The sequence below is a fragment of the Schistocerca serialis genome, chromosome 4 (genome assembly GCF_023864345.2).
Source record: "Schistocerca serialis cubense isolate TAMUIC-IGC-003099 chromosome 4, iqSchSeri2.2, whole genome shotgun sequence".
NCBI classification, from domain to species: Eukaryota; Metazoa; Arthropoda; class Insecta; order Orthoptera; family Acrididae; genus Schistocerca; species Schistocerca serialis.
The window spans coordinates 693,176,740-693,202,763 of NC_064641.1; the positions used below are offsets into that span (position 1 = coordinate 693,176,740).

Genomic DNA, 26,024 nt, shown 5'->3' on the forward strand with positions numbered 1-26,024 from the left:
AGAGGTGCTCATATCTCTTAAGGTATGCATTTCAGAGGCCACGTGTACTAGACGTTTTTTATTCTTCGTACATGAGGAATCCATCCTTGAAGTTTTGCTGTCGAATTTTGAAAGATATAACATTGCATTTGCAGTATCACAGCTACTCAGGATACGGAACTTTTAAACCTCCGCCTTCCTCTCCATCGCTTGCTGTTTCTGTGAGGGGAGGGGGGAACACATAGATGCCACCAGAGGACGCCAATTACCCATGACCTTACTGCCTGTGACTCTGATTGGCTAACGCATCTTTTTAAGCAGCCGTAATTCAGAGCTTCGACCCAGGCTCAGTGAATCTACAAACTTATCAACCTTAATATGGAAGACTGCAGTCGGAAAATTACATCAACGCATCATGACGCTACTAAGTGTTGTTAGTTATCAGTGACATCTAGCGGCATCAGAATTCTAGACTATTCGTTTCTATCGAGAACATTACTCTCTTCGTATATGACTCAGCACCACAAAAGGACCTCACAGCATTTCAACGTTATGTATAACTCAGTCATTATGCGAGCATATTGTAAATGAACTTATTAGTGTTTACCTTTTGTAGATTTGTGATTGCCTTCATTTGCCACCTCAATCATCGTCACATCAGTTTCAGTATCACATGTCCAGCGTAATGATAAATCTAAATATTTGTAACACTATAAATGGATACCCCCTACCTGGCTGGAGTCTTTTCTATAATTTGTCGAGTTGCAAGCCCATCCACATGAATTCGCCTTCAAAAAAGCAACTGATATCCTGTACGAAACATAGCGTATAATTATACAGTGTGAGTCACTAACTTTTGCCATCTAGAATAATTTCGAAAGTATGCTAGTAGCTGGAAAGTTGGTGGGACAGATGTTGCATGGCACAACGGGGATCATAATATGAAGTTCGTTTTTTGTTGCTAGGTGAGGTCGCGTCAGAGATATGAAGGTCAACTTCTTTTTTTAAATGGGATGCTGTAGTTTAGTACTTATTTTCTGATAGCGGCTATCGAGACGAATCCAATGATGTGTAACAGTAAGGTCTTTGAAGGTCAACGAAGGTCGAGAAGGTGGCATGAACGTCCATTTACAGGTGTTCGAAGTGATAACCACTGGTATAAATGCAGTGCTGCAAACTTCTTATCATGGAGTGAATGGTATTCCTTATCACTTCGACACTTATCGAAGCACATGCTCTGACAATTCTCTCTCGTATATCATGTAAATAGCAAATATTCGCCAAATACGGCGTATGCACCTAATGTGCCATTGACATGTAAACACCGTTCGACGGTTTCGCAATACAACATTAATAGGAACGGTAACACTTGTATCGTCGAAATTAGGCGAATGTGAATGATGCATTCCTTCGAAGAACAAGTTGATATGCTTCTCATTTACGGAGAATGCCAACGAAAATCAGTGAGAGCTAGAGACTTATACACTGAAAGGTATCCTCAACGTACTGACCCTCACGTCGTACATTTAAATATGTGTATGATAAATTGAGAACAGCTGGATCTTCAACGCATCGGAAACATATTCGGCAAACGAAAGTTACTAACGAGGAAACGGAAATTGGTACTCTTGCCACTGTGGTTCGAGATTCTTGTGTTAATTCGCGTCAAATAGCAAGGAAATCTGGCACGAGACAGAGTAGTGTTGTTCGTGTTCTGCATCGCCATAAATATCACTCTTACTATATCAGTCCCCACCAAGAATTAACTGGTACGGATCGTATGTGTCGCATTGAATTCTGCCGATGGGCTCCACTTCAGATTCAGAGGGATGACACATTTATTAATTTGATTTTATTTACTGATGACGCAACATTCACAAACTATGGGAATTTTAATTTGCATAACATGTGTTATTGGGCAGCTCAAAATTCATGTCGGCTGCGACAAGTTGCACACAAAAAACCGTGGTCGGTGAATGTAGCCTATGGTATGGGATTCTGGAGGACAGAATTATAGGCCCCTATTTCATCGAAGGATATCTTAATGGTAGTAAGTACACCACATTCCTGCAAGAAACATTAGGTCTGTTATTGGAAGAAATACCTTTAGGAATAAGGAACAGAATGTGGTATCAACATGATGGGTGTCCGGCATATTTTTCGCTGATGGCTAGAAATGAGTTGCAGAGACAATTCCCAAATCGTTGAATTGGACGCGGAGGAGATGCGTTGTGGCCGGCTCGTTCGCCAGACTTGACGCCTCTGGATTTTTTTCTTGTAGGGATTCGTAAAAGACATTGTTTATAAAGACGTTCCAACTACACCTGAAGATATGCGAGGGAGAATTGTCAGAGCATGCGCTCCGGAAAGTGCCAATGTGATAAGGAATACCACTCAATCCATGATAAGAAGATTGCAGCACTGCACAGATACCAATGGTCATCACTCCGAACACCTTCTGTAAATGGACGTTCATGCCACCTTTTAGACCTTCAAAGACCTTACTGTTACACATGATTGGATTCTTCTCGACAGCAGCTATCAGAAAATAAGCACCAACTATAGCATCCCATTTCAAAAACAAAGTTGAACTTCATATCTCACCTAGCGACCTCACCTAGCAACAAAAAACCAATGTCATATTATGGCCCCCGTTGTCCATGCAACTTCAGTCTCACAAACTTTTCAGCTCCTATCATACTTTCGGAGTTGTTTTTGGTGGCAATAATTAGTGACTCATCCTGTATAAAATTTGTTACTGCTTTGGAGAGCCTTCATTCTTTTGGTACCATTTTCTTCAATAGCTGAAAATTTTGGAAATTTATGCATGTAAAAATAAAGATACTTCTAGTAAAATTTTTGGGAGATAGGAGGCTCATTTCCATTCCTCCTCGCCTGTAGACTACAGCCTGCAGTCTGGCGGCTACCTGGTACCTGTACCAGTGATGGTGGTGGAGTGAGTACACAAGAATGCTCTGAAGATCATTTGGAGGCATTGCAGGCAGCTGGATGGCTTAAGGCAGGGCTTCCCAACGTGTGGTCCGCGGACCCCTTAGGGGTCCGCCGGCTCTTTCTAGGGGGTCCGTGGCCACCCTTCATGAAATCGTGAAAAATAATGAAATTATTGAATAAAAATGTGAAAATCAAATTCAGCACTATTTTTCGTGTGACAAAAATGTGTACTTCTACTTCAGGTCGCATTCCCAGGCAGCCTTTGCGGTTCCTAAGTGAGAACGCATACACAGTTTAGTGCCGGAGAATGCGGCTTCTCTGATCGAATGTTTCGCAACAATACGGAGGTCGTTTGTGCGCCAGCTCACGGCGGTAGATGCGTTGAAACCTTTTACGCATACGCATTGTCGTCCAATCACAGCACTCGCTGGCACGTATGCGGCCCCAGGCATCATTAAATGTTAAACTTGCTTTGTCAGTGCACTACCTATTTCATAAGTCGATTTTTGAACTTCAAGTTGTTTTCATTCATCTCTAAACCAAAGACTATTGATACTTCGCGGAGGGGGGGGGGGGGGGGATGGGGGGTCATTGGGAACAGACTAGGGGCCCGCCATGGATTTTCGACTGAAGAAGGGGTCCACCAGCTGAAAAGGTTGGGAAGCCCTGGCTTAAGGCATCCATACACAGGCCAACCAGTCGGCCATCCACCCCTGCCACATGGATTAGCCTCAATCCGTTCACTTGTGTGTGGGCGACTTTACGGTTGTGTCGGATTGCCGGCAGACCTCTAGCTGGTAGCCCTGACTGTTACCTGCCGGCACATACCATGTCAGTGCAGGCAGGCAGGGTCTGCCATGCAGTCACTGTGTTGCCCACACACAGTCAGACGGGTCGGCGAACCAGTCGAGCTGCGAATGGGCGGCATTACAGTGCGGCAGTTACCTGTGCTCCGGGGAGTCCAGGCGCGCCGTCCAGGCCTGGAGGTCCAGCCTCGCCCGCTGGCCCCTGTTCGCCCGCCGCTCCAGGCAGTCCGGGAAGTCCCACCTCTCCCTTCTCTCCCGCTGGGCCCGGCGGTCCGGCAACCGCCAGCTTCTGCACACACCACACACCACTACTTATTACACAGTAACAACGACAGAGCTGAAAACAAGGGCGCCAAGACACCACATAAATTTTACAGCATCTACATCTACATAGCAGATTTACTTTGCAAGCCATTGTATGAACAAAGGATATTTCATAGAAACATTAGCAGTTCTCAAGCATGTAACATTTGCATACAGAACGAGGGAGACGTGCCTGTTTACGTTATGTGTGTCTGGTACAACATTGTCATGGTTAGCAGTAAAGCTGTTATCAATGCTAAGGTTACTTTGAACACCACGGTGCTTTACTAGGAATGGTCCTAGTGGTATGCCCTTGCCTGCCTCATATCTTCGAACTGACTTAACCAACTAATTATCCAGGGACCTACACTTTAACGTGGACACTGAATCACAGCGCAGCATGGAGCAGCATTTTATAGTAGTGAACGGGAATGGGAAAACTCGGCCGGTCAAAACCGATACTGGTGTATTGGTTCTGAAAACCGTGATTTTTTGGAATAGGCCTATGTTTGGCTTCGGTTATAACAGGTGGTTTTTATTTTTTACTAATAACCGGATAAAAAACCGAAAAATCAACTAGCCGTAGGAGCAGTGCTAAATTTTTTCATTTTCAAATAAACCTTTATTAAAGAAAGTGTATTTTTATATGTCAAATTTGCATTGCTTTGAAATATTGCGTTACAATAGAAATGGGAAAAGCGATCAGTGCTGTTTTAATAACAATGCCGGTAGAAATGAGCAACAAACACGTGACATAAGAAATGGTACAGCATTGCTGTGACAGTAGTGTACCTGTTACGGTGTACTATAGCCATTAAATGATTTATGTGCACATGCAATGTGTAAGACCTGCCCTGTCTGGTCTATACAGTAGTTTCTCATTGTCGTCGTCGTATTACAGAATGGCACCACTCCTATTCTGGAAATATTTTACAAAGTGCAGTAACAGTGAAGACCATGCACACATATCATCTAATAGGCCTCGTTACATGGTAACAGGTACATTGCCGGCCGCGGTGGTCTCGCGGTTCTAGGCGCGCAGTCCGGAACCGTGCGACTGCTACGGTCGCAGGTTCGAATCCTGCCTCGGGCATGGATGTGTGTGATGTCCTTAGGTTAGTTAGGTTTAAGTAGTTCTAAGTTCTACGGGACTGATGACCACAGCTGTTAAGTTCAAATGGTTCAAATGGCTCTGAGCACTATGGGACTCAACTGCTGAGGTCATTAGTCCCCTAGAACTTAGAACTAGTTAAACTTAACTAACCTAAGGACATCACAAACATCCATGCCCGAGGCAGGATTCGAACCTGCGACCGTAGCGGTCTTGCGGTTCCAGACTGCAGCGCCTTTAACCGCACGGCCACTTCGGCCGGCAGCTGTTAAGTCCCATAGTGCAAAAAAAAAAAAAAAAAAAAAAAAAATAACAGGTACATTATTGTCATAGCAACGCTGTACCAATTATTATGGAATGTGTTTGTTGTACATTTCTATCGGCATTTTTATTGAGACAGCACTGATCGCTTTTCCCATATATATCAAAGCAATGCTTTAAAAGCTTAAAAACCGGAGGAGCCTCAACAAACTTGCAACATCGTATGAGGAGAAAACTTAAAATTTAACAATTCATTCTTACTTTACGATAAAGATAGAAAGTATCTGATCTGCTGCCTGTGTCTATATAATATGCCTTTACCTACTTGTAGCCCTTCATAAAGGACAAATTAACACGAAAAATAGAGTTCTTGAACCTCAGTTTTCACCCTTTAGCACTGACTATTCGTAAAGCCTAAATAATGATATGATCGGCGATTAAAACGTGATTTCTGAGCAGAGTTTCGAAAAGTTAGAATCAGTAGGAAAATACTTATGATTTTTTTGTAGCGTTAAACCACTTATCATTTTTCGAGAAAACCAGCGGATGGTGGAGGGACTAAGTTTCTTTCATTTGCCTATTTAATATTTTCATTCTATGTATCTTGAAAGTGAGGGAGCCAAAATTTTTCAATCTTTGTTCGATTTCTGCGTTTATTAAAGGAAGTAATAGGAATAAAAACCCGAAAATCGGTGATTTCAGAAACTGATTATTTTGAGCGGTTTTAACAGTCAGCTTAAATTGCCGTTGAAAAAAAAACGATGTAACCGAAAACTAGTTGTTTCAGCAATAACCTCCATCCCTATTAGTCAATCAAGAACTCCGGGAAAAGCGAAAAACAAGGCAATTAAAATAATGCTATTTTGTCAGATAAAGACGTGGTTGAAAACCGTGTATTATGTGAAATAAATTGTTAATGTTATACAGCAACCAACCACATACATTCTGATTGAAAAACTACAACGAACTTTACGAAATGCTACAAAAGGATATAGAAAATTGGATGCACTGATATGGTAAGAAATTAGGATGTCCTCTGCAAAATCGGCAGAAACAAATATGTGGAAAACACTGATTAGAAGAACTGACAGGATCATAGAACGTTTGTTAAGACGTTAGGGAGTAACTTCCGTAGTTTTAGAGAGAGCTGTAGCAGGGGAAAATAGTTGGGGGAGACAAGATTGCAATATAGTCAACAAATAACTGTGGACATTGAGTGTTAGTGCTACTCTCACATGAAGAAATTGGAACTGGACGTGAAGTCATCGCAGGCTGCATCAAACTAGTCAGACTGTCAGTGACCCAAAAAAGGGGAAAAAATGCTTATTTTAGTCTCATGATCTCTAGTCGATGATGATATATTGATTTGGGCGTACGAGAACCACAACTTTCACGCCCGTACTAAAATATTTATGCGACGAGAGTGTTTAAAATAATGCTGTTTTCTCAAATAAAGACATGGTTGAAAACCGCATATTATGTGAAATAAATTGTTGATGTTATACAACAACCAGCCACACACATTCTGATTGAAAAAATACAACGAACTTTACGAATATGACCCGCTGCAGGAAAACTAAAAACAAATTTACCAGACGGACATTTCACTGCCGCTTATCAGCAAGCTAACCCATCATATGTTTTGACGAAAGCGTGAAATCCGTCTGATGATGAACTGTATGAATTCGAAGCATGTAGCGGAACTTTTTGAATCAAGAAACCTAAAACAAGTTTGTGGTTGGTTGCTGTACACCATTAACAATTTAACTGTTTAAAATGTTTAAACAATAAAAATTCAACAAGAATTAAAATGTAACGATTCCTCATGTACACAGACGCACACATACACATACACACACACACACACACACGCACACACACACACACACACACACACACACACACACACACTATATATATATATACAAGTGACAGCAAAAGGATAACCTCATTATGTCCTCCCCCCCCCCCACCCCCACAATCACTAGTCTATGTTTTGTGCAACCAGTCAAAATTTGGTAAAAGGGAATGGTGATATAATTCCACTAGCTCATTATGAGGAACCTCGGGAATAGTTGTAAGGCATCTCATTATTTCTACCTCTTCTAAATATGAAGCAAATTGTCCTCAGATCCGTCATCTAAAATTTCTAGATTTTTGGAAACGTTGATAATGGAGTGTCACTCACCACATAGGTGTGCACTGAGTGCTGGTTTGAGTTTGTCTTATCAGAATATACTTTAAATGCAACATCAAAACTTCTATGTTTGGACAACATGGTTGTGGAGTAACAGCGATTGATATAAAATTAACTTAGTATTAAGAAAACAGTCTTAATCGCGTTTTTTTTATTTATTTAGTGCCGACCGGTTTCAGCCATCTTCAGGGCGAACATACTGTGAAATTACAATACATTTCTTAGACAAAACTAATGACAACCATCTTATAAGAGTGGATTACGTAAATATAATGTTTTACCCACTGGTCGAATGCTGGTGGCGTCACGTCTACCAAGGTGTGGCAGGAGACTGTAAAGAATTTACCTTATGCCTGGGTTTATATAGCAAGCTATAACCACGTGAGCGTAAGCAACGCCTCCAGCGGTGACCAATGGTAGATGTCTAGGCTTAAAAATTAAAAACTACGTTCATTTTGAAAAACACTGTTATATAAATAAACATAAAAAGTATGTGAAAAAGTTTTCAACGTCAAACTTATAAAAGAACGTTAGTAAGTTACCTTATCTTCATTCGTAATATACTATGGGGGAAGGAAACAATTCATGTCTGTATTCTATTTACTTTGTGCTTAATGAAGATAAGGTAATTTACTAACGTTCTTTTATAAGTTTGACATTGAAAAGTTTTTTCACATATTTCTTTATGAAACTTACTGACAGAGTAAAACTGTGTGCCGGACCGAGACTCGAACTCGGGACATTTGCCTTTCGCGGGCAAGTGCTCTACCAACAGAGCTACCCAAGCATGACTTACGAGCCGTCCTCACAGCTTCAGTTCTGCCAGTACCTCGTCTCCTACCTTCCTAACTTCACAGAAGCTCTTCTGCGAACCTAGCAGAACTAGCACTCCTGGAAGAAAGGATATTGTGGAGACATGGCTTAGCCACAGCCGAGTGGATGTTTCCAGAATGAGATTTGCTTGGGTAGCTCTGTTGGTAGAGCACTTTCCCGCGAAAGGCAAAGGTCCCGAGTTCGAGCCTCGGTCCGGCACACAGTTTTAATCTGTCAGTAAGTTTCATATCAGCACACACTCCGCTGCAGAGTGAAAATCTCATTCTGGATACTTTTTTATGTTTAGTTATATAATAGTGTTTTTTTAAAATGAACATGGTTTGTTTAAATTAATACAAATTGTATTTATTCTTCAATTTTTAATTCTAGACATCTACCTTTGGTCACTGCTGGAGTCGTTGGTTACGGTCACGTGCTCATAGCTTGCTATGTAAACCGAGGCATAGGGTAAATTCTTTACTGTCTCCAGCCACACCATGGTAGACGTGACGCCACCAGCAGTTGACCAGTGGGGTAAAACACTATATTTACGTAATCCACTCTTATAAGATGGTTGCCATTAGTTTTGTCCAAGATATATGTTGCAATTTCACAGTATGCTCGCCCTGAAGATGGCCCCTGCGATGGGCTGAAGCTAGGCGGCACTAAATAAATAAAAAAACGCGATTGAGACTGTTTTCTTAATACTAAATCAAAACTTCTGCCTGTCTGACCAACATATTTTACTAGGCAACAGTCACAACAAATGCTGTAAACATCGTACCATTAAATGAGTCTTATCCCGACATCATACTGTGTCTAACAGAGGCACGAGGATTCTTAGGTATGAAAAAAAGTGTGTAATATTCTTCGCAGGCTATGCTTTGCCAACTTCTTCATATGTTCTATCCAGATAAGGGATCTTATGGTGTCTGCTAAGATCTAGCTTCCTTGGTTCTGCTCATGCACTGCTGTGCATTCCTCTTGGAACGGCGCCTGCTTGTTTGTGTTCTACTACAGTCCGATCCATGAACGGTGGTGGTTCGTGCACGTCTCGACGTGCAGGTCGAGACAAGGACGGGGATTACATTGTTGCTGGTTCTAAGCGACGTTGCGGCAGGTGCATACACGTGCTTTACGCCCGGTGAAAGCGTGTGTCCCGAAAATTATGTATTCTCTTGCTTGTGCAGAATCTGTCGCTCACCACCATGATCAGCCATGACAACTCGCAACAAATGGAATAAAAATTTACTAAATAACTCGCTGCGATAGCGTATAATTCTCGCATTACGTACATCATTCATAGCAGAGCGCTCAGAGCACTACTGAACGCTCTCACTGGCTGTTGGAGAATGCGTGACATAGGTGCACTGCATAAGACTAAACTCGACCGCCATCATTCGTGACTCCAACTTTTTTTAATGGTGATGCTTGGCAGTTCTTGTTCAACAATATTTTGTTTCTGGGGTTAGGTATTTCTCTAGATTTATTGGCTGTTTTATTCATAGTGGTTGCATACTTTATGACGCCAATTTCGTACAGGAAGATAGGGGACTTCTACTAGTTACCTTTACAGAGATTTTAAGGGCGTTATATATTGAATGGTCCATGTACGCCACTTGCTAATCAACGTTATATAAATTAATATAGTTCTAGTTACGATTTTTGTGTCTTCCTTAGGTCAATAGTTTGTTATCTGCTGATGCGTTTACCACGTCATGAAACTTGACATGATTAATAAATCATTATGAGACAGCTGCCACGATTTTCATCATCTGAAATGTAACATCACTGTGGTTGCCAGTCACGCCAGTTATCTGTTGGATCTCTGTTACACTTCGGTAAAAAGAAAAGAAGGGACATCACACCTCTGTGCGGGAGCATATAGAATAGATGTCACTTCAGCCAGTCCCGAGACAGGTTGTGTAATGGAACTTTGTTGAAACTGCGACCCTTCTTGAAGATGTTTTCCACAGATGGGAACGAAACATTGTATTTCTCAAAGTAATTCATTCGACCAAAATCTGGAATATTTTAATAAGTGGTAGACTGTATGCAGATAAAGCAAAGACACCCCATTATTATAAAGCAATATGCAGAATAAGTAGGATGATGAACTTTGGAGACTCACCTTGAGCTCCTCCACATCCGGGGGCGGTCCAGGTAGTCCTGGCGGTCCTGGTGGACCAGCCGCTCCGTCAAGCCCTGGAGGTCCTGCAACGTATTAGAGGTCACATAAAAACCTCTTTCATGTTAGATTTCATACCTGAAGTACAAGATGTCGCCGGTATTCTTATAGGAGATTTTGTTCGTTAAAACCAGAAGAAGTTCTACATTTTGGGAGAATTTATCTTTTGAGGCTTGGGCTACCATATCCTATCAAAGCCATCTGTCTGTTGACAGTACAGGAGGCGTTAAGATGGTTACCGCTCAACCTCCGTCACAAAGAGTCAGGAACGCGTTCGAATACACGTGACTAATAGCTAGTTTCGTAGCATGTTTGGGACACGGCATATGTAATGTGTGCACGCTATCAATGGTTGTGGCATACATCAATGGATTTAGTGACACTATAGCAAGAAGTCAAAGCATCAAGTTCAAGCGAATGGGGAGGCTATGTTGCTGAAATTCCTCGATCAGTCATTAAACGTTTTGGTTACGTACTGTCATACAAGATGTAGTAAACAGGCTGGAGGACGTTGTGTGCCCCGTTGTCTTTCTGAAATAACAGCATTTAACAATAATACTGGTAATTTGTCGTGCAAGAGTGGCTGAGAAGCCGCACGTGTTTACGTGTCCAGTTAAGGGTAAGGACATACGAGGTAGCGTTTTCCACTGGCGTTTGAGGAACATCCCCGTGGCCTCCTCGCTAAATCTACATCTACATCTACACGGTTAGTCCGCAATTCACACTTAAGTGCGTGGCAGAGGGTTCATCGAGCCATTTTCATACTACTTCTCTACCATTCCACTCTCGAATGGCGCGTGGGAAAAAGAAACACCCAAATCTTTCCGTTCGAGCTCTGATTTCTCTTATTTTATTATAATGATCATTTCTCCCTACGTAGGCGGGTGTCAACAAAATATTTTTGCATTTGGAAGAGAAAGTTGGTGACTGAAATTTCGTAAATAGATCTCGCCGCAAAGAAAACCGCCTTTGTTTCAGTGACTGCCACACCAACTCGCGTATTATACCAGTGACACTCTCACCCCTATTGCGCGATAACACGAAACGGGCTGCCCTTCTTTGCACTTTTTCGCTGTCCTCCGTCAATCTTACCTAGTAAGGATCCCACACCGCGCAGCAATATTCCAGCAGAGGACGGACAACTGTAATGTAGGCTGTCTCTTTAGTGGGTATGTCGCATCTTCTAAGTTTTCTGCCAACAAAGCGCAGTCTTTGTTTCGCCGTCCCCACAATATTATCTATGTCGTATTTCCAATTTAAGTTGCTCGTAATTGTAATTCGAAGGTATTTAGTCGAATTGACAGCCCTTAGATTTGTGCGATTTATCGTATACCCAAAATTTATCGGAATTCTTTTAGTACCCATATGGATGACCTCGCACTTTTCTTTGTTTAGTGCCAATTGCCACTTTTCGCACCATACAGAAATTCTCTCTAGATCATTTTGTAATTGGAATTGATCGTATTATAATTTTACTAGACGGTAAATTACAGCATCGCTTGCAAACAATCTAAGAGGGCTGCTCAGATTATCAGCTAGATCTTTTATGTAAATGCAGAGGGCCTATGACACTACCTTGCGGAACGCCAGATATCAATTCTGTTCTATTCGATGATTTTCCGTCTATCACTACGAACTGTGACCTCTCTTGCTAAACGAAGCTGTGACGAAATGCACTGCTCTTCCTTGTATCTTCTGTGTCTTCTTTGTTAATCATATCCGCTAACGGGCCCAGACTGACGAACAGTGTTCGAGATTGTGTCGAACGAAAGTTTGGTACGCTGCTTTCTTTAATGGCGAATTCATTTCCCTACAGTTCCTCCTACGAATTTCAGCCTGACTTCGTCTACTTTTACAAACAGTATTACGTGGACTTTTCACTTAACATTGCTTCAAGCGCGTTTTAACGACTTTAATTGTTTGTAGTGATTGATCATCAGTTGTACAACAGAACAATAATGGAATTTTCTGCTTACGTGTATGTAATATGTTGTATACGTCAAGGTTCTACCGTCAGTCACTCCACCCAATGTCATTTCTCTGCAGATCTTTCTACGTTTTGCTTCTATTTCTGATTTTGCAATTTTGCTATATGGAACATTATCAGAGAATGGTCTCATAGAACTTGCGACATTAGTTGTTATACACTACATGATTTTCTGTATTATTAATATTAACGTCGTTGTATCAATCAACCATTGATACCTCATCTTACCACATCCCTGCACGCTTACACTGATGAGCCAAAACATGGCCGGTGCTCACCACGAGGCTGAATGCCGCCTGGTAGTGCTACGGGCACATGACCCGGTATGGTAAGTGTTCAGGCGGATCAGAGACGAATGGGGAGTCATTATAGCGATGAAACGGGCCGCAAATCGAGAAGTCTACTGATGACTAGTTGTTTTAGCCCGGCACATGGGAACGAGCGTGGCTGAAACGACGAAGCTGCTCGGCTGTTCGCATGTTATCATTGTGAGCATATTTGGAAAGTGGTTGAAGGACGTTAAAACCACGAGTAGGAGACAAGATGTTGGATGTAAACACCTCACCGCAGAACGTGGAAGTCGGAGGCTTACCCACTCTGTAATGCAGGACAGGTGGCAAGCTGTGACAGATATGACGAGAGAATACAATGCAGGTGCAGGCGCAAGTGTTTCGGAGGACATGGTTCACTGCGCATTGTTGGACATGGGGCTCTGTAGCAGACGACGCCTAGGTGTACTTCCCATGTTGACCCAACGACATCGGTGGTTACGAATGGAGTCAGCATGCGTATTGGACGATGTATCAATGGAAAATTGCCGTTTGATAACATGAAGCACGTTTTTCTTTGGCACATCAGGCCAACGGTCGTGTCTGGATACACCCTCATCCAGGATGGCGGCTACTGGAAAGAGGCATCGCGCCACGAACTCAGGGCTTTGGGGGCAGTATTGTGCTATGTGGGACAAGAACACCCCATCAACCTGGGATCTCTACTGATTTCTGAATCTCGAGGTTTATCGGGACGTATTCAATTTCAGAAGTTTTCTGTTTATGGAATCCATGTTGCTTTCTACATTGGAGACAAAGGAATTAAAGGTAGCTGGCTGCCAGTGAGCATTGATTTATATCACTGAGGCAAGTTGAAAATTTGTGCCGGACGGGGATTCGAACCTGGATATCCTACTTACTAAGACGATGTGCTACCACTACGTCATTCGGACACAGTGGTCACCACAACTGCACAGGTTACCGCAGCACGCCTCCAAATTCTACCACAGGCTACTGAATGTAGTTCCCCTGCTCATTAGCGTCATTACTCGTGGAATTTCATCAATTCCCGTAAGGGTCCGAGCTTGGTGTGCATCTTCACTGAAGGGATCATTGGCTGCCATAGCGTTAATTCTATAGATGTGGTGTCTGTTCTTTTAGACATTTCTGAAAGAACAAACACAGCGTATATTCTACTTAGGACACTTACGGTCTCCGAAAGGGTTATTTGCTTGAACATACACTGAGTTCCACAATTATAAAACAGATTGGCCTATTATTACGCGCATCCGCACCACGAGCCTCCCTGAAACTGACAGTGAGTTGCCTTCTTTCTGCAATAGCTTCATGGCGTTCGTTGCTCCAGAAAACTACGGTAAAAGCTGTTAGAAGGAGACTAAGTTTTTCGCATAATCCATATACACACATCAAAAAAAGTTTTGCGTCACCGCAGTTCCGAGAGTTCTGGAAACTGTACACAAAATTGGAATAGAGATCAACATAAACATCATTTCCGCCCTTTTTATTGCTCACGAAAACCACACATTGCATGATGTACCACCATACAGCGAGACCTTCAAAGGTGGTGGTCCAGGTAGCTGTATACACCGGCACCTCTAATACCCAGTAGCACGTCCTCTTGCATTCGTCAACGCCTGTACCCGTCGTGGCATACTATCCACAAGGTTATAAAGGCACTATTGGTCCAAATTGTTCCACTCCTCGACGGCGATTCGGCGTAGATTCCTCAGAGTGGCTGGTGGGTCACGCCGTTCATATAGCTCTTTTCAATAAATCCCAGGCATGAAGATAGGGTTCTTGTCTGGAGAACATGCTGGTCACTCAAGTCGAGCGATGTCCTTATCCTGAAGGCAGTCATTCACAAGATGTGCACGATGGGGGCGCGAATTGTCGTCCATGAATACGAATGCCTCGCCAACATGCTGCCGATATGGATGCACTATCGGTCGGAGGAAGGCATTCACGTATCGTACAGCCGTTATGGCGCCTTCCATGATCACCAGCGGCGTACGTCAGCCCTACATAATGCCACCCCAAAACAGCAGGGAACCTCCACCTTGCTGCACTCGCTGGGAAATGTGTCTAAGGAGTTCAGCCTGACTGGGTTGCCTCCAAACAAGTCTCCGATGATTGTCTGGCTGAAGGCATATGCGACACTCATGGGTGAAGAGAACGTGAAGCCAATCCTGAACGGTCGGTTCGACATGTTGTTGGGCCCATCTGCACCGTCGTTGCAAAGATGGACCTCGCTGTGGACGTCGGGAGTGAAGTTGTGCATCATGCAGCCTATTGCGCACAGTTTGAGTCGTAACACGACGTCCTGTGACTGCACGAAAAGCATTATTCAACATGGTGGCGTTGCTGTCAGGGTTCCTCCGAGCCATAATCCGTAAGTATCGGTCATCCACTGCAGTAGTAGCCCTTGGGCGGCCTGAACGAAGCATGTCATCAACAGTTCCTGTCTCTCTGTATCTCCTCCATGTCCGAACAACAACGCTTTAGTTCACTCCGAGACGTCCTTGTTGAGAGCCCTTCCTGGCACAAAGTAAACAACAATGCGGATGCAATCGGACCGCAGTATTGACCGCCTAGGCATGGTTCAACTACAGACAACACGAGTTGTGTATCTCCTTCCTGGTGGAATGGCTGGAACTGTTCGGCTGTCGGTCCCCCTCGCGTCTAATAGGTCCTGCTCATGCATAGTTGTAAACATCTTTGGGCGGGTTTAGTGATATCTCTGAACAGTCAAAGGGACTGTGTCTGTGATACAATATCCGCAGTCAATGTATATCATCAGGAGTTCTGGGAACCGGGGTGATGCTAAACATTTTTTGGTGTGTGTGCATTCATTCAGGAATCTCATTATATGCAGATGCCTCAGCAGTGTAGAGCGATGTTTTCTGTTTCGTGATCACTTATCTCAATATCTGACATTTCTGCGTTCGTGCACTGTTTGGAAAGAGGAATCGTTCCACAGCGAAACTACTTCGGAAGACCTGTATTGAATATTTCGGACCTGTCTGATCTCCCTTTTAGGTGCCAGTGTGGTCATTGAATGACTGAGTAAATGATTTTATCGTCAGATCAGTCAATAAAATTTCAGACTTCAATTCACTGAACGATTCCCGCCTTGCAATACTTATACTTAGTTTGACATCATCTAGTTTTTATTCCTGAACAAGATTTTGAATTCCCTTAAATCTGTGATGGAACTCTCTTTGTTTTTGTAGCCACTTTCTAACAAGGATGTTGAACCACAGTGGATCTTTTCAACCCCTCACAATCTCCCCCGGCACATACCTGTCTAAGAAAGATTGTACAACGCTTCTAAATTTTATCCATTTGTGTTCCGCACCTCCGTCCCCACAGAACAATATTTCACATTGACTGCTCATGTAATCTGCAGTCCATTTCATGCCACGTTTGCTAAACGTATTATTTTCCTACATTATTTACCATTATCTTTAATACCTGTAGTAATTGATGCTATAACACCCTGATTGTCACTGATTTCCTCCCCCCCTTTTCTCTTTACATTGATTGATTATAAGGGATTAGGTGTGTTAGTTACTAGGGAATTTAAGACGTAGCCCTGTTGATTCAATTCTCTCACTGTTTGAATGAATTTTCAGAATAAATTTATAAATCCCTGTCTCTGGCATCAGTTTTAGTGGTGTGACTTTCCCATACTATAACTGACAAACTGACCTCGATATTCTCCAAATTTTCTCTCAAGCGTTAGGCCACTAGAGCTCCCAAAGCAGATGGTCCACAAAAGAATCTGAATGCTATGCTTCACCCACCTTTGACACGTACCTTATGCAGATTCTTTCAGATTCAGAATTTGAGAAGCTTCACTACATACAGAGTTCTCTACAGAAATAAATATACCGCCACCAGCAGTGCCGTCTAGGCTATCCTTTCAATACAGATTTTAATCTGAATTTAAGATTTCGCTGCTATTCATTTTCCATTCGTGGTACTACGAGGGCACTATTCCTTGAAATAAGTTTTGATCTGCTATGGGACAACAGACCACCAGTGATGGTTTTGAATGTATCACGGGCCATCACTAATCGCCTAGACATAGTGCATGGTAGAACCACTAGTTATATACAAGTGCTGTAAAACTCTCTAAGTACCAATTCAACTATATAACCACGCAAATAAATATACTAATCTTGGGTTTCCATCACATTCATTGGTTACAGGCTGTACCTTCAATCCGCTATTAGACCTAATTCCAACACATATAGGAAGTCTCAGTGTACATCGTGAAAACTCTAAAGATTATGTTTTTAGAAGTATTCTATCCATTCTAGAATGAAATCGTTTGCATGTACTTTATTTGTCCTTTGTGTCATACTGTTTCCTGATGCTTGCCACATTATAGTGCCCTTTTACATATAGTGTGACAATGTAAGATTGCTGCAAAAGGCCTGTCTGTCTGAGATTTCCATTAGTGAACTTACGTGTGCCACAGGTTTGCTGTCGTGAATGCACATCTACGAGAGGATTCCAATAGTGGACTTACATCTACTAGAGGTTTCCAATAGTGGACTCACATTTACCAGAGGTTTTCAGTAGTGGACTTAATTTTACTAGAGTTTTCCAGTTGTGGACTAAATTTCACCAGAAGTTTCCAGTTGTGGACTTACTTCTACCACGAGTTTCCGGTGGTGAGCTTACTGCAAGACAATACAATCACCTTGTGGTCCAGGTGGCCCTGCTGGACCTGGAGGCCCGGCTTCTCCAGTGTCTCCTTTGGGCCCTGGTGGACCCGGGGATGTCTCCAAGCCCTGCCAGAAAACAGAATCCATACTCAGCCAAGTGTTGCTCATGAAACGCCACAAATTGTAACAAGTTTTACAAATATTTTCGAATTTCTCAGGACATTATTAATCGACGTAACATTGAAAGGGCGCTATTTGTAGATTAAGGGTTCTAACACTCAATGAATAAGACTACACACCAAGGGGTCATTACACAAGATACACTCCTGGAAATGGAAAAAAGAACACATTGACACCGGTGTGTCAGACCCACCACACTTGCTCCGGACACTGCGAGAGGGCTGTACAAGCAATGATCACACGCACGGCACAGCGGACACACCAGCAACCGCGGTGTTGGCCGTCGAATGGCGCTAGCTGCGCAGCATTTGTGCACCGCCGCCGTCAGTGTCAGCCAGTTTACCGTGGCATACGGAGCTCCATCGCAGTCTTTAACACTGGTAGCATGCCGCAACAGCGTGGACGTGAACCGTATGTGCAGTTGACGGACTTTGAGCGAGGGCGTATAGTGGGCATGCGGGAGGCCGGGTGGACGTACCGCCGAATTGCTCAACACGTGGGGCGTGAGGTCTCCACAGTACATCGATGTTGTCGCCAGTGGTCGGCGGAAGGTGCACGTGCCCGTCGACCTGGGACCGGACCGCAGCGACGCACGGATGCACGCCAAGACCGTAGGATCCTACGCAGTGCCGTAGGGGACCGCACCGCCACTTCCCAGCAAATTAGGGACACTGTTGCTCCTGGGGTATCGGCGAGGACCATTCGCAACCGTCTCCATGAAGCTGGGCTACGGTCCCGCACACCGTTAGGCCGTCTTCCGCTCACGCCCCAACATCGTGCAGCCCGCCTCCAGTGGTGTCGCGACAGGCGTGAATGGAGGGACGAATGGAGACGTGTCGTCTTCAGCGATGAGAGCCGCTTCTGCCTTGGTGCCAATGATGGTCGTATGCGTGTTTGGCGCCGTGCAGGTGAGCGCCACAATCAGGACTGCAAACGACCGAGGCACACAGGGCCAACACCCGGCATCATGGTGTGGGGAGCGATCTCCTACACTGGCCGTACACCACTGGTGATCGTCGAGGGGACACTGAATAGTGCACGGTACATCCAAACCGTCATCGAACCCATCGTTCTACCATTCCTAGACCGGCAAGGGAACTTGCTGTTCCAACAGGACAATGCACGTCCGCATGTATCCTGTGCCACCCAACGTGCTCTAGAAGGTGTAAGTCAACTACCCTGGCCAGCAAGATCTCCGGATCTGTCCCCCATTGAGCATGTTTGGGACTGGATGAAGCGTCGTCTCACGCGGTCTGCACGTCCAGCACGAACGCTGGTCCAACTGAGGCGCCAGGTGGAAATGGCATGGCAAGCCGTTCCACAGGACTACATCCAGCATCTCTACGATCGTCTCCATGGGAGAATAGCAGCCTGCATTGCTGCGAAAGGTGGATATACACTGTACTAGTGCCGACATTGTGCATGCTCTGTTGCCTGTGTCTATGTGCCTGTGGTTCTGTCAGTGTGATCATGTGATGTATCTGACCCCAGGAATGTGTCAATAAAGTTTCCCCTTCCTGGGACAATGAATTCACGGTGTTCTTATTTCAATTTCCAGGAGTGTAGATGTATTAGTCAATTATGATTGTGAATCCTTTGCAGTCAGTTCCTTTGTATGTTAATCACCAATGCTTCAAAGAAAAGGTAATGTTAGTGATAACATTACAAAACATTGTTACACGTGTGCGGTCTCTACCGGACCTTCTTTTTTCTGTTTCTCTTGTAACTCTCTTGCAGTGGTATTCTCAAGCCCCGGTAGTTTTATGATCAGGGTTGCAAAAGAAAAAAATAATGATTTGTGTTCTGATATCTGTAGCTGCTGTTAAGCCACACACAGACTTTCTTTTCATCAGATGGATGGAAATCTGTCAGACATAGGGAACGTATGGAGGAAACAAAATTTGATATTACACTACTGGCCATTAAAATTGCTACACCAAGAATAAATGCAGATGATAAACGGGTATTCACTGGACAAATATATTATACTAGAACTGACATGTGATTACATTTTCTCGCAATTTGGGTGCATAGATCCTGAGAAACAGTACCCAGAACAACCATCTCTCGCCGTAATAAAGGCCTTGATACGCCTGGGCATTGAGTCAAACAGAGCGTGTTCAGGTACAGCTGCCCATGGAGTTTCAACACGATACCACAGTTCATCAATAGTGATTGGCGTATTGTGACGAGCCAGTTGCTCGGCCACCATTGACCCAGAGTTTTCAATTGGTGGGACATGTGGAGAATATGCTGGCCAGGGCAGCAGTCGAGCATTTTCTGTATCCAGAAAGGCCCGTACAGGACCTGCAACATGCGGTCGTGCATTATCCTGCTGAAATGTAGGGTTTGGCAGGGATCGAATGAAGGGTGGAGCCACGGGTCGTAACACATCTGAAATGTAACATCCACTGTTCAAAGTACCGTCAATGCGAACAAGAGGTGACCATGGCGTGTAACTAATGGCACCCCATACCATCACGCCGGGTGATACGCCAGTATGGCGATGACGAATACACGCTTCCAAAGTGCGCTCACCACGATGTCGCCAAACACGGATGCGACCATGATGATGCTGTAAACAGAACCTGAATTCATCCGAAAATATGACGTTTTGCCATTCGTGCACCCAGGTTCGTCGTTGAGTACACCATCACAGGCGCTCCTGTCTGTGATGCAGCGTCAAGGGTAACCGCTGCCATGGTCTCTGAGCTGATAGTCCATGCTGCTCCAAACGTCGTCGAACTGTTCGTGCAGATGGTTGTTGTCTTGCAAACGTCTCCATCTGTTGACTCAGGGATCGAGACGTGGCTGCACGATCCGTTACGGCCATGCGGATAAGATGCCTGTCATCTCGACTGCTAGTGATACGATGCCGTTCGGATCCAGCACGGCGTTCCGTATTACCCTCCTGAACCCACCGATTCCATATTCTGCTAACAGTCATTGGATCTCGACCAACGCGAGCAGCAATGTCGCGATACGATAAACCGCAATCGTGATAGGCTACAATTCAACCTTTATCAAAGCCGAAAACGTGATGGTACGCATTTCTCCTCCTTACACGAGGCATCACAACAACGTTTCACCACGCAACGCCGGTCAACTGCCGTTTGTGTATGAGAAATCGGTTGGAAACTTTCCTCATGTCAGCATGTTGTAGGTGTCACCACCGGCGCCAACCTTGTGTTTATGCTCTGAAAAGCTAATCATTTGCATATTACAGCATCTTCTTCCTGTCGGTTAAATTTCGCGTCTGTAGCACGTCATCTTCGTGGTGTAGCAATTTTAATGGCCAGTAGTGTATAAATAATATATTGTAAACTTATTCCATACCTGCGATAAAACGTTTTCGGGCCTGTAGCTGTGTCAAGTACTCAAAACCCCTTGTGCTTTCGACCGAGCACTCTTTGCATTTTGGCAAATTAAGCAACTGCTGGAGGGCTGCTGATACATCCTCATATACTCTGGCCACCAGCTGTGATGTCACTGGCGTTCTCAGTATCGCCATGTAGGGGCATACAATGACTCTTGGGTCCTACATATGCCTGTGATAGATAGCTTTTGTCACTTTTATAAGGGGCATTCAAATGAAATCTGGTCACTAGTGTAAAGTAACGGTACCGATTTTATTAACTCAAAAATGTAGTTATACACAATACACATACTCAAAAATAGTCACCAAAACTGTTGGCACCTTTATCCCATTGCGACACTAGCCGGTTGATTCCATCCTTGAAGAAGCTAGTAGGCTGCTGTCGGGTCCAGGCCTGGATCCAGTCACACACTTCGTTGAGAATCGATGTCCGCGATTAGCTTGTTTTAGAGGTCCAAACACGTGGAAGTCACACGGTGAAAGGTCGGTACTGTACGGTGGATGTTCCAGCGTTTCCCACCGGAACTGCTGCAATGTCATCTTCTCCACATTGGCCGTGTGTGGGCGGGCATTATCATGCTGCAGGATAACGCCATTGGACAACATGCCTCGGCGTTATGACTTGATGGCTCGTCTAAGGTTCTGTTAAGTGGCTTGATAGCGCTGGGCATTGATGGTGGTTCCCTTTCCAGGAACTCGACAAGCAGTGGGCCCTTGTGGTCAAATAAAAGAAGGAGACCATGACCTTATCGGAACTGATATTCACGGCCTTTGATTTCTTTGGAGGTTGTGAGTGCTTTCTCTGACGCTTGGTTTTCCGAATTCAAAATGGTGATACCATGTTTCATCACCTGGGACAATACGTGACAGAAATCCGTAGTACTCCTCATGATAACGTAGCAGATGACTCAAAGACAGCGAAATACGAATGTAGCGCTGGTGGGGAACCCACTGCGCACAGATTTTTTGAAAGTGCAAGTGTTGATGAATTATGGTGTGGGCGGTGCCCACGCTAATACTCAGTAACCGATGGATCTCGTCCACGGTGATTCTGCGGTTGTCCAAGACTAAAGCATTCACTTCCGCAACCATTTCCGGTGTGATGACACGATGAGCCTATCCAGGACGAGCATCGTCTTCCAGTGACTCGCGCCCCTCCAGGAATCGTTTGCGCCATTCCACAACACTTGAATGACTCAGACTGAAGTCACCGTACACAGCCTTCATCCGTCGATACATTTCACGGCCTCCAAACCCCTTCGCATCCAAAAATCGAATCACTTCACTTTCTACATGCTTGTATTTTGTTGTATTGTAGGGAACTGGGGACCGAGAAACGACGGAGCCCGCCGAGTCCTCAGTGGTACACAACCCCACAACTGGCTACAGCAGTCCACTCACCCCACCGCCGCCCCACACCGAACCCAGGCTTATTGTGCGGTTCTGCCCCCAGTGGACCCCCCGGGAACAGCTCATACCAGACGAGTGTAGCTCTAAATGTTTGCGTGGTAGAGTAATAATGGTGTACGCAGTGTTTGCGCAGCAATCGCCGACATAGTGTACCTAAAGTGGAAAATGGGGAACCAGCCCGCATTCGCCGAGGCAGATGGAAAACCGCCTTAAAAACCATACACAGACTGGCCGTGAGGCCGGACCTCGACACTAATCCGCCGGGCGGATTCGTGCCGGGGACCGGCAGGCCTTCCCGCCCGGAAAGTAGTGCGTTAGGCCGCATGGCTAACTGGGCGGGCATGCTCCTGTTTAGTCGCCTGCATGTTCGGTACTGGACTATAACTTGTGTGACCACCTTGTCTTCGGCGAGAAACCACGCTGGCGCTATGCAACATCAAACGGTGCGCACGCGTCAGTCTCTCCGCCAATAGATGGCACCACCATACCCGCAGTTACGTGGTGCCACCTCACGTGGAGGGCAAAGGTAGACGCATTAACCAGGTTTATTTGAATGAACCTCATACAATAGGTATAAAGTTACACAAAGCGATCATTTTGGTCTGAGGTACCTGTGTGTTCGTTCTGCAGATACAGTACTTTGAATTTTGATATACCAACTACCTGGGTAGTGTCACTTCGAAAGAGTTATAGTGGGTGTGGAGTCACAAGACGTTGTTCATGCTAAAACATTTTGTATTAAAATGTAGTTTGCTAACCTATAGCGTATGTCCAGCTTGGAGCCAAAAAATAGACACCTCAACTTATGTAACTATTTTTTAATGTTTAATTAAACAAATATGTTATGGTAAGTCATTATAATACAAATAAACAAGCATTGTGGAGCTGATGTTTTCCACTCACAGGCTTAGTCAAATGATCAGACATGACATTAAACAGTTTGCTACAGTCATACTAAGGTAGGCATGAGTCGGGTATTTATTCTTTTGCTTACTAGAGTTGTGTAATCACCGATAACGAACTTAGACCATGTAATTTACGAAGCTGGTCATAATGTTTTAATTATAACCTCCAAAGAATTAAGTTACTTTTTTTTTTCAACTACAGGTCTGCAGTCCAGATACACATTGAGATTACCGCGTCACAGTGCCATAGCAGGCCGCTACATGAGCCAATTCCATGTCATCAGTGGGCTGCGCCATTTTGATTTGGCTCCCCTAGACTGCAGACCTGTAGCTGCAAACGAACAAATTAATTGGATAACTTAATTCTTTTCGAGGTTATAATTAAAACACTGTGACTACATCTCGTAATCTACTTATGAATGTCTTAGCGGTCATTGCGTAAGCATGTTATAGGAAATAAACAGATGGAAGGTCATAAACCCTTACAGAAAAAAGCGTACTGCTAAACACTTACCGGAATTGGAGGCGGTTCTACTTCAATGGGATAACCGTCCTGAAACATTACAAAAAGAAGTACAGTGAATACATTTCGTATTATAGTACACGGTCCAGTCACATTAATGTGACCCAGCTGTGTTCGCCGTCTACTTGCAATAACCACTCAGAGACAAATGGTTCATGGCTCTGAGCACTGTGGGACTTAACTTCTGAGGTCATCAGTCGCCTAGAACTTAGAACCACTTAAACCTAACCAACCTAATGACATCACACACATCCATGCCCGAGGCAGGATTCGAACTTGCGACCGTAGTGGTCGCTCAGTTCCGGACTGTAGTGCCTAGAACCGCTCGGCAACCCCGGCCGGCACTCAGAGACAGCTGGTCGCAGCACTATCATTGGAGAGTATATAAAGTGTGTCGGGAAACGCGGGAAACAGAGCAGTCATTGTCGTAATGTGGAAACGCAGCCATTTATCTGACGTCCAAAACGACATGATCACTGGCTTTCACCGAGCGAGGTGGCGCAGTGGTTAGCACACTGGACTCGCATTCGGGAGGACGACGGTTGATTCCCGCGTCCGGCCATCCTGATTTAGGTTTTCCGTGATTTCCCTAAATCGCTCGAGGCAAATGCGGGGATGGTTCCTTTTAAAGGACATGGTCGACTTCCTCCCCCGTCCTTCCCCAATCCGATGATACCGATGACCTCGCTGTCTGGTCTCCTCCCCCACAACAACCCAACCCAACCCAACCCTCGCTGGCTTTCAGGCCAAGGGTGGATGCATTTTCGAAACGGCTTGGTTTAGTGCTGCCACGGTTAAAGTGCACGAAGTGGTGCATGGCAAAATGGCGCTATGCAAAACCGGCGCCGAGGCAAGCGTGGTGCACCACGGTCCATATGTGATTGACGGCTGCGGAGGTGTGTACCGGCGAGTAGAGGTACAACTGTTGAGCAACTGACCGCCCTCATGAACCAAGGGGCCACCAGCAGCGTCTCCTCAACTAATGTTCAGCGAACGTTGCTGGATATGTGCCTCCGCAGCAGGCGCCTGGGTCATGCACCCTTGCTGACTGCTGTTCATTGGCGACGATGGATGGCATTTGAACACAATCGCAACTGGACGTCCAATAGGAGGCGACATGTGGCCTTTCCAGATGTTACGCTCCATCGGACAGATGGTCGATGGTACGTACGGCGAGAAACGTCTGAAGGCAAACACCCCGCATGCGTCATGGCCTGGGGAATGTTTTCGTGACATTCCCTGCACGATCTCAACGTTCTAGAAGGCACAGTGGATCAATACAAGTATGCATCTGGCCCTGGAGACCATGTCTACCCCTACATGTGGTTTGTTTTTCATCGTCACGGTGACATCTACGAGCAGGGCAACGCAACGTGTAACACAGCTCGCAGCGGACGTGCATGGTACGAAGGGCATCAGGGGTTAACCGTGCTCCCCTGGCTACCAAACTCCCCGTAATTAATTCCAATCGAAAGTCTGTAGGACGACCTCGATCGGACTGTTCGCGCCACGGATCATCAACCGAGAAACGTAGGGCAGCTGGCCACGGCTCTAGGGTAGCATGGCTCCACATCCTTATCAGCCGGCCGCAGTGACCGAGTGGTTCTAGGCGCTTCAATCCGGAAACACGCTGCCGCTACGGTCGCAGTTTCGAATCCTGCCTCGGGCATGGATGTGTGTGATGTCCTTAGGTTAGTTAGGTTTACGTAGTTCTACATCTAGGGGACTGATCACCTCCCATAGTGCTTTGAGCCATTTGAACCACATCCTTATCCGTACCTTCAAGAACGACGTTGACTCTCTTCCTACACGTATCGCAGCGGACAGCAAAAGGTGGTTATTCAGCCTTTTGACAGGTGGTCACATTAATGTGACTGAACAGTGTATGAACCATGGTAAAGAAACAAGGAAAATGCGAGGTCTATCATTCGTATTTCCCGACTTCTGTACTTTCTGCACTTCCTAGACACACCACTTGAGTGACACGATCGGCAACATCTTGCTGTGTATGACCTGCTGAAAGTTAAGCCATTATCTTCACTCTATCAAAATGCTGTATGCCTCTACGTG

General features: G+C 44.8%; 1 protein-coding gene across 2 annotated transcripts in view; it reads right to left on the reverse strand.

The window, feature by feature from the left end:
- The window catches only part of LOC126473196 (collagen alpha-1(XVIII) chain-like), a 646,928-nt gene that overhangs the window by 98,483 nt on the left and 522,421 nt on the right, over positions 1 to 26,024 (reverse strand). For both annotated transcript variants that reach the window (XM_050100092.1, XM_050100091.1), the window contains exons 12-15: positions 23,946 to 23,984; positions 17,596 to 17,686; positions 10,554 to 10,636; positions 3,877 to 4,026 (exon numbers count right to left, since the gene is read on the reverse strand). In XM_050100092.1, coding sequence (XP_049956049.1) covers positions 3,877 to 4,026; positions 10,554 to 10,636; positions 17,596 to 17,686; positions 23,946 to 23,984 — 363 coding nt within the window. The remainder of the gene's footprint in view (positions 1 to 3,876; positions 4,027 to 10,553; positions 10,637 to 17,595; positions 17,687 to 23,945; positions 23,985 to 26,024) is intronic.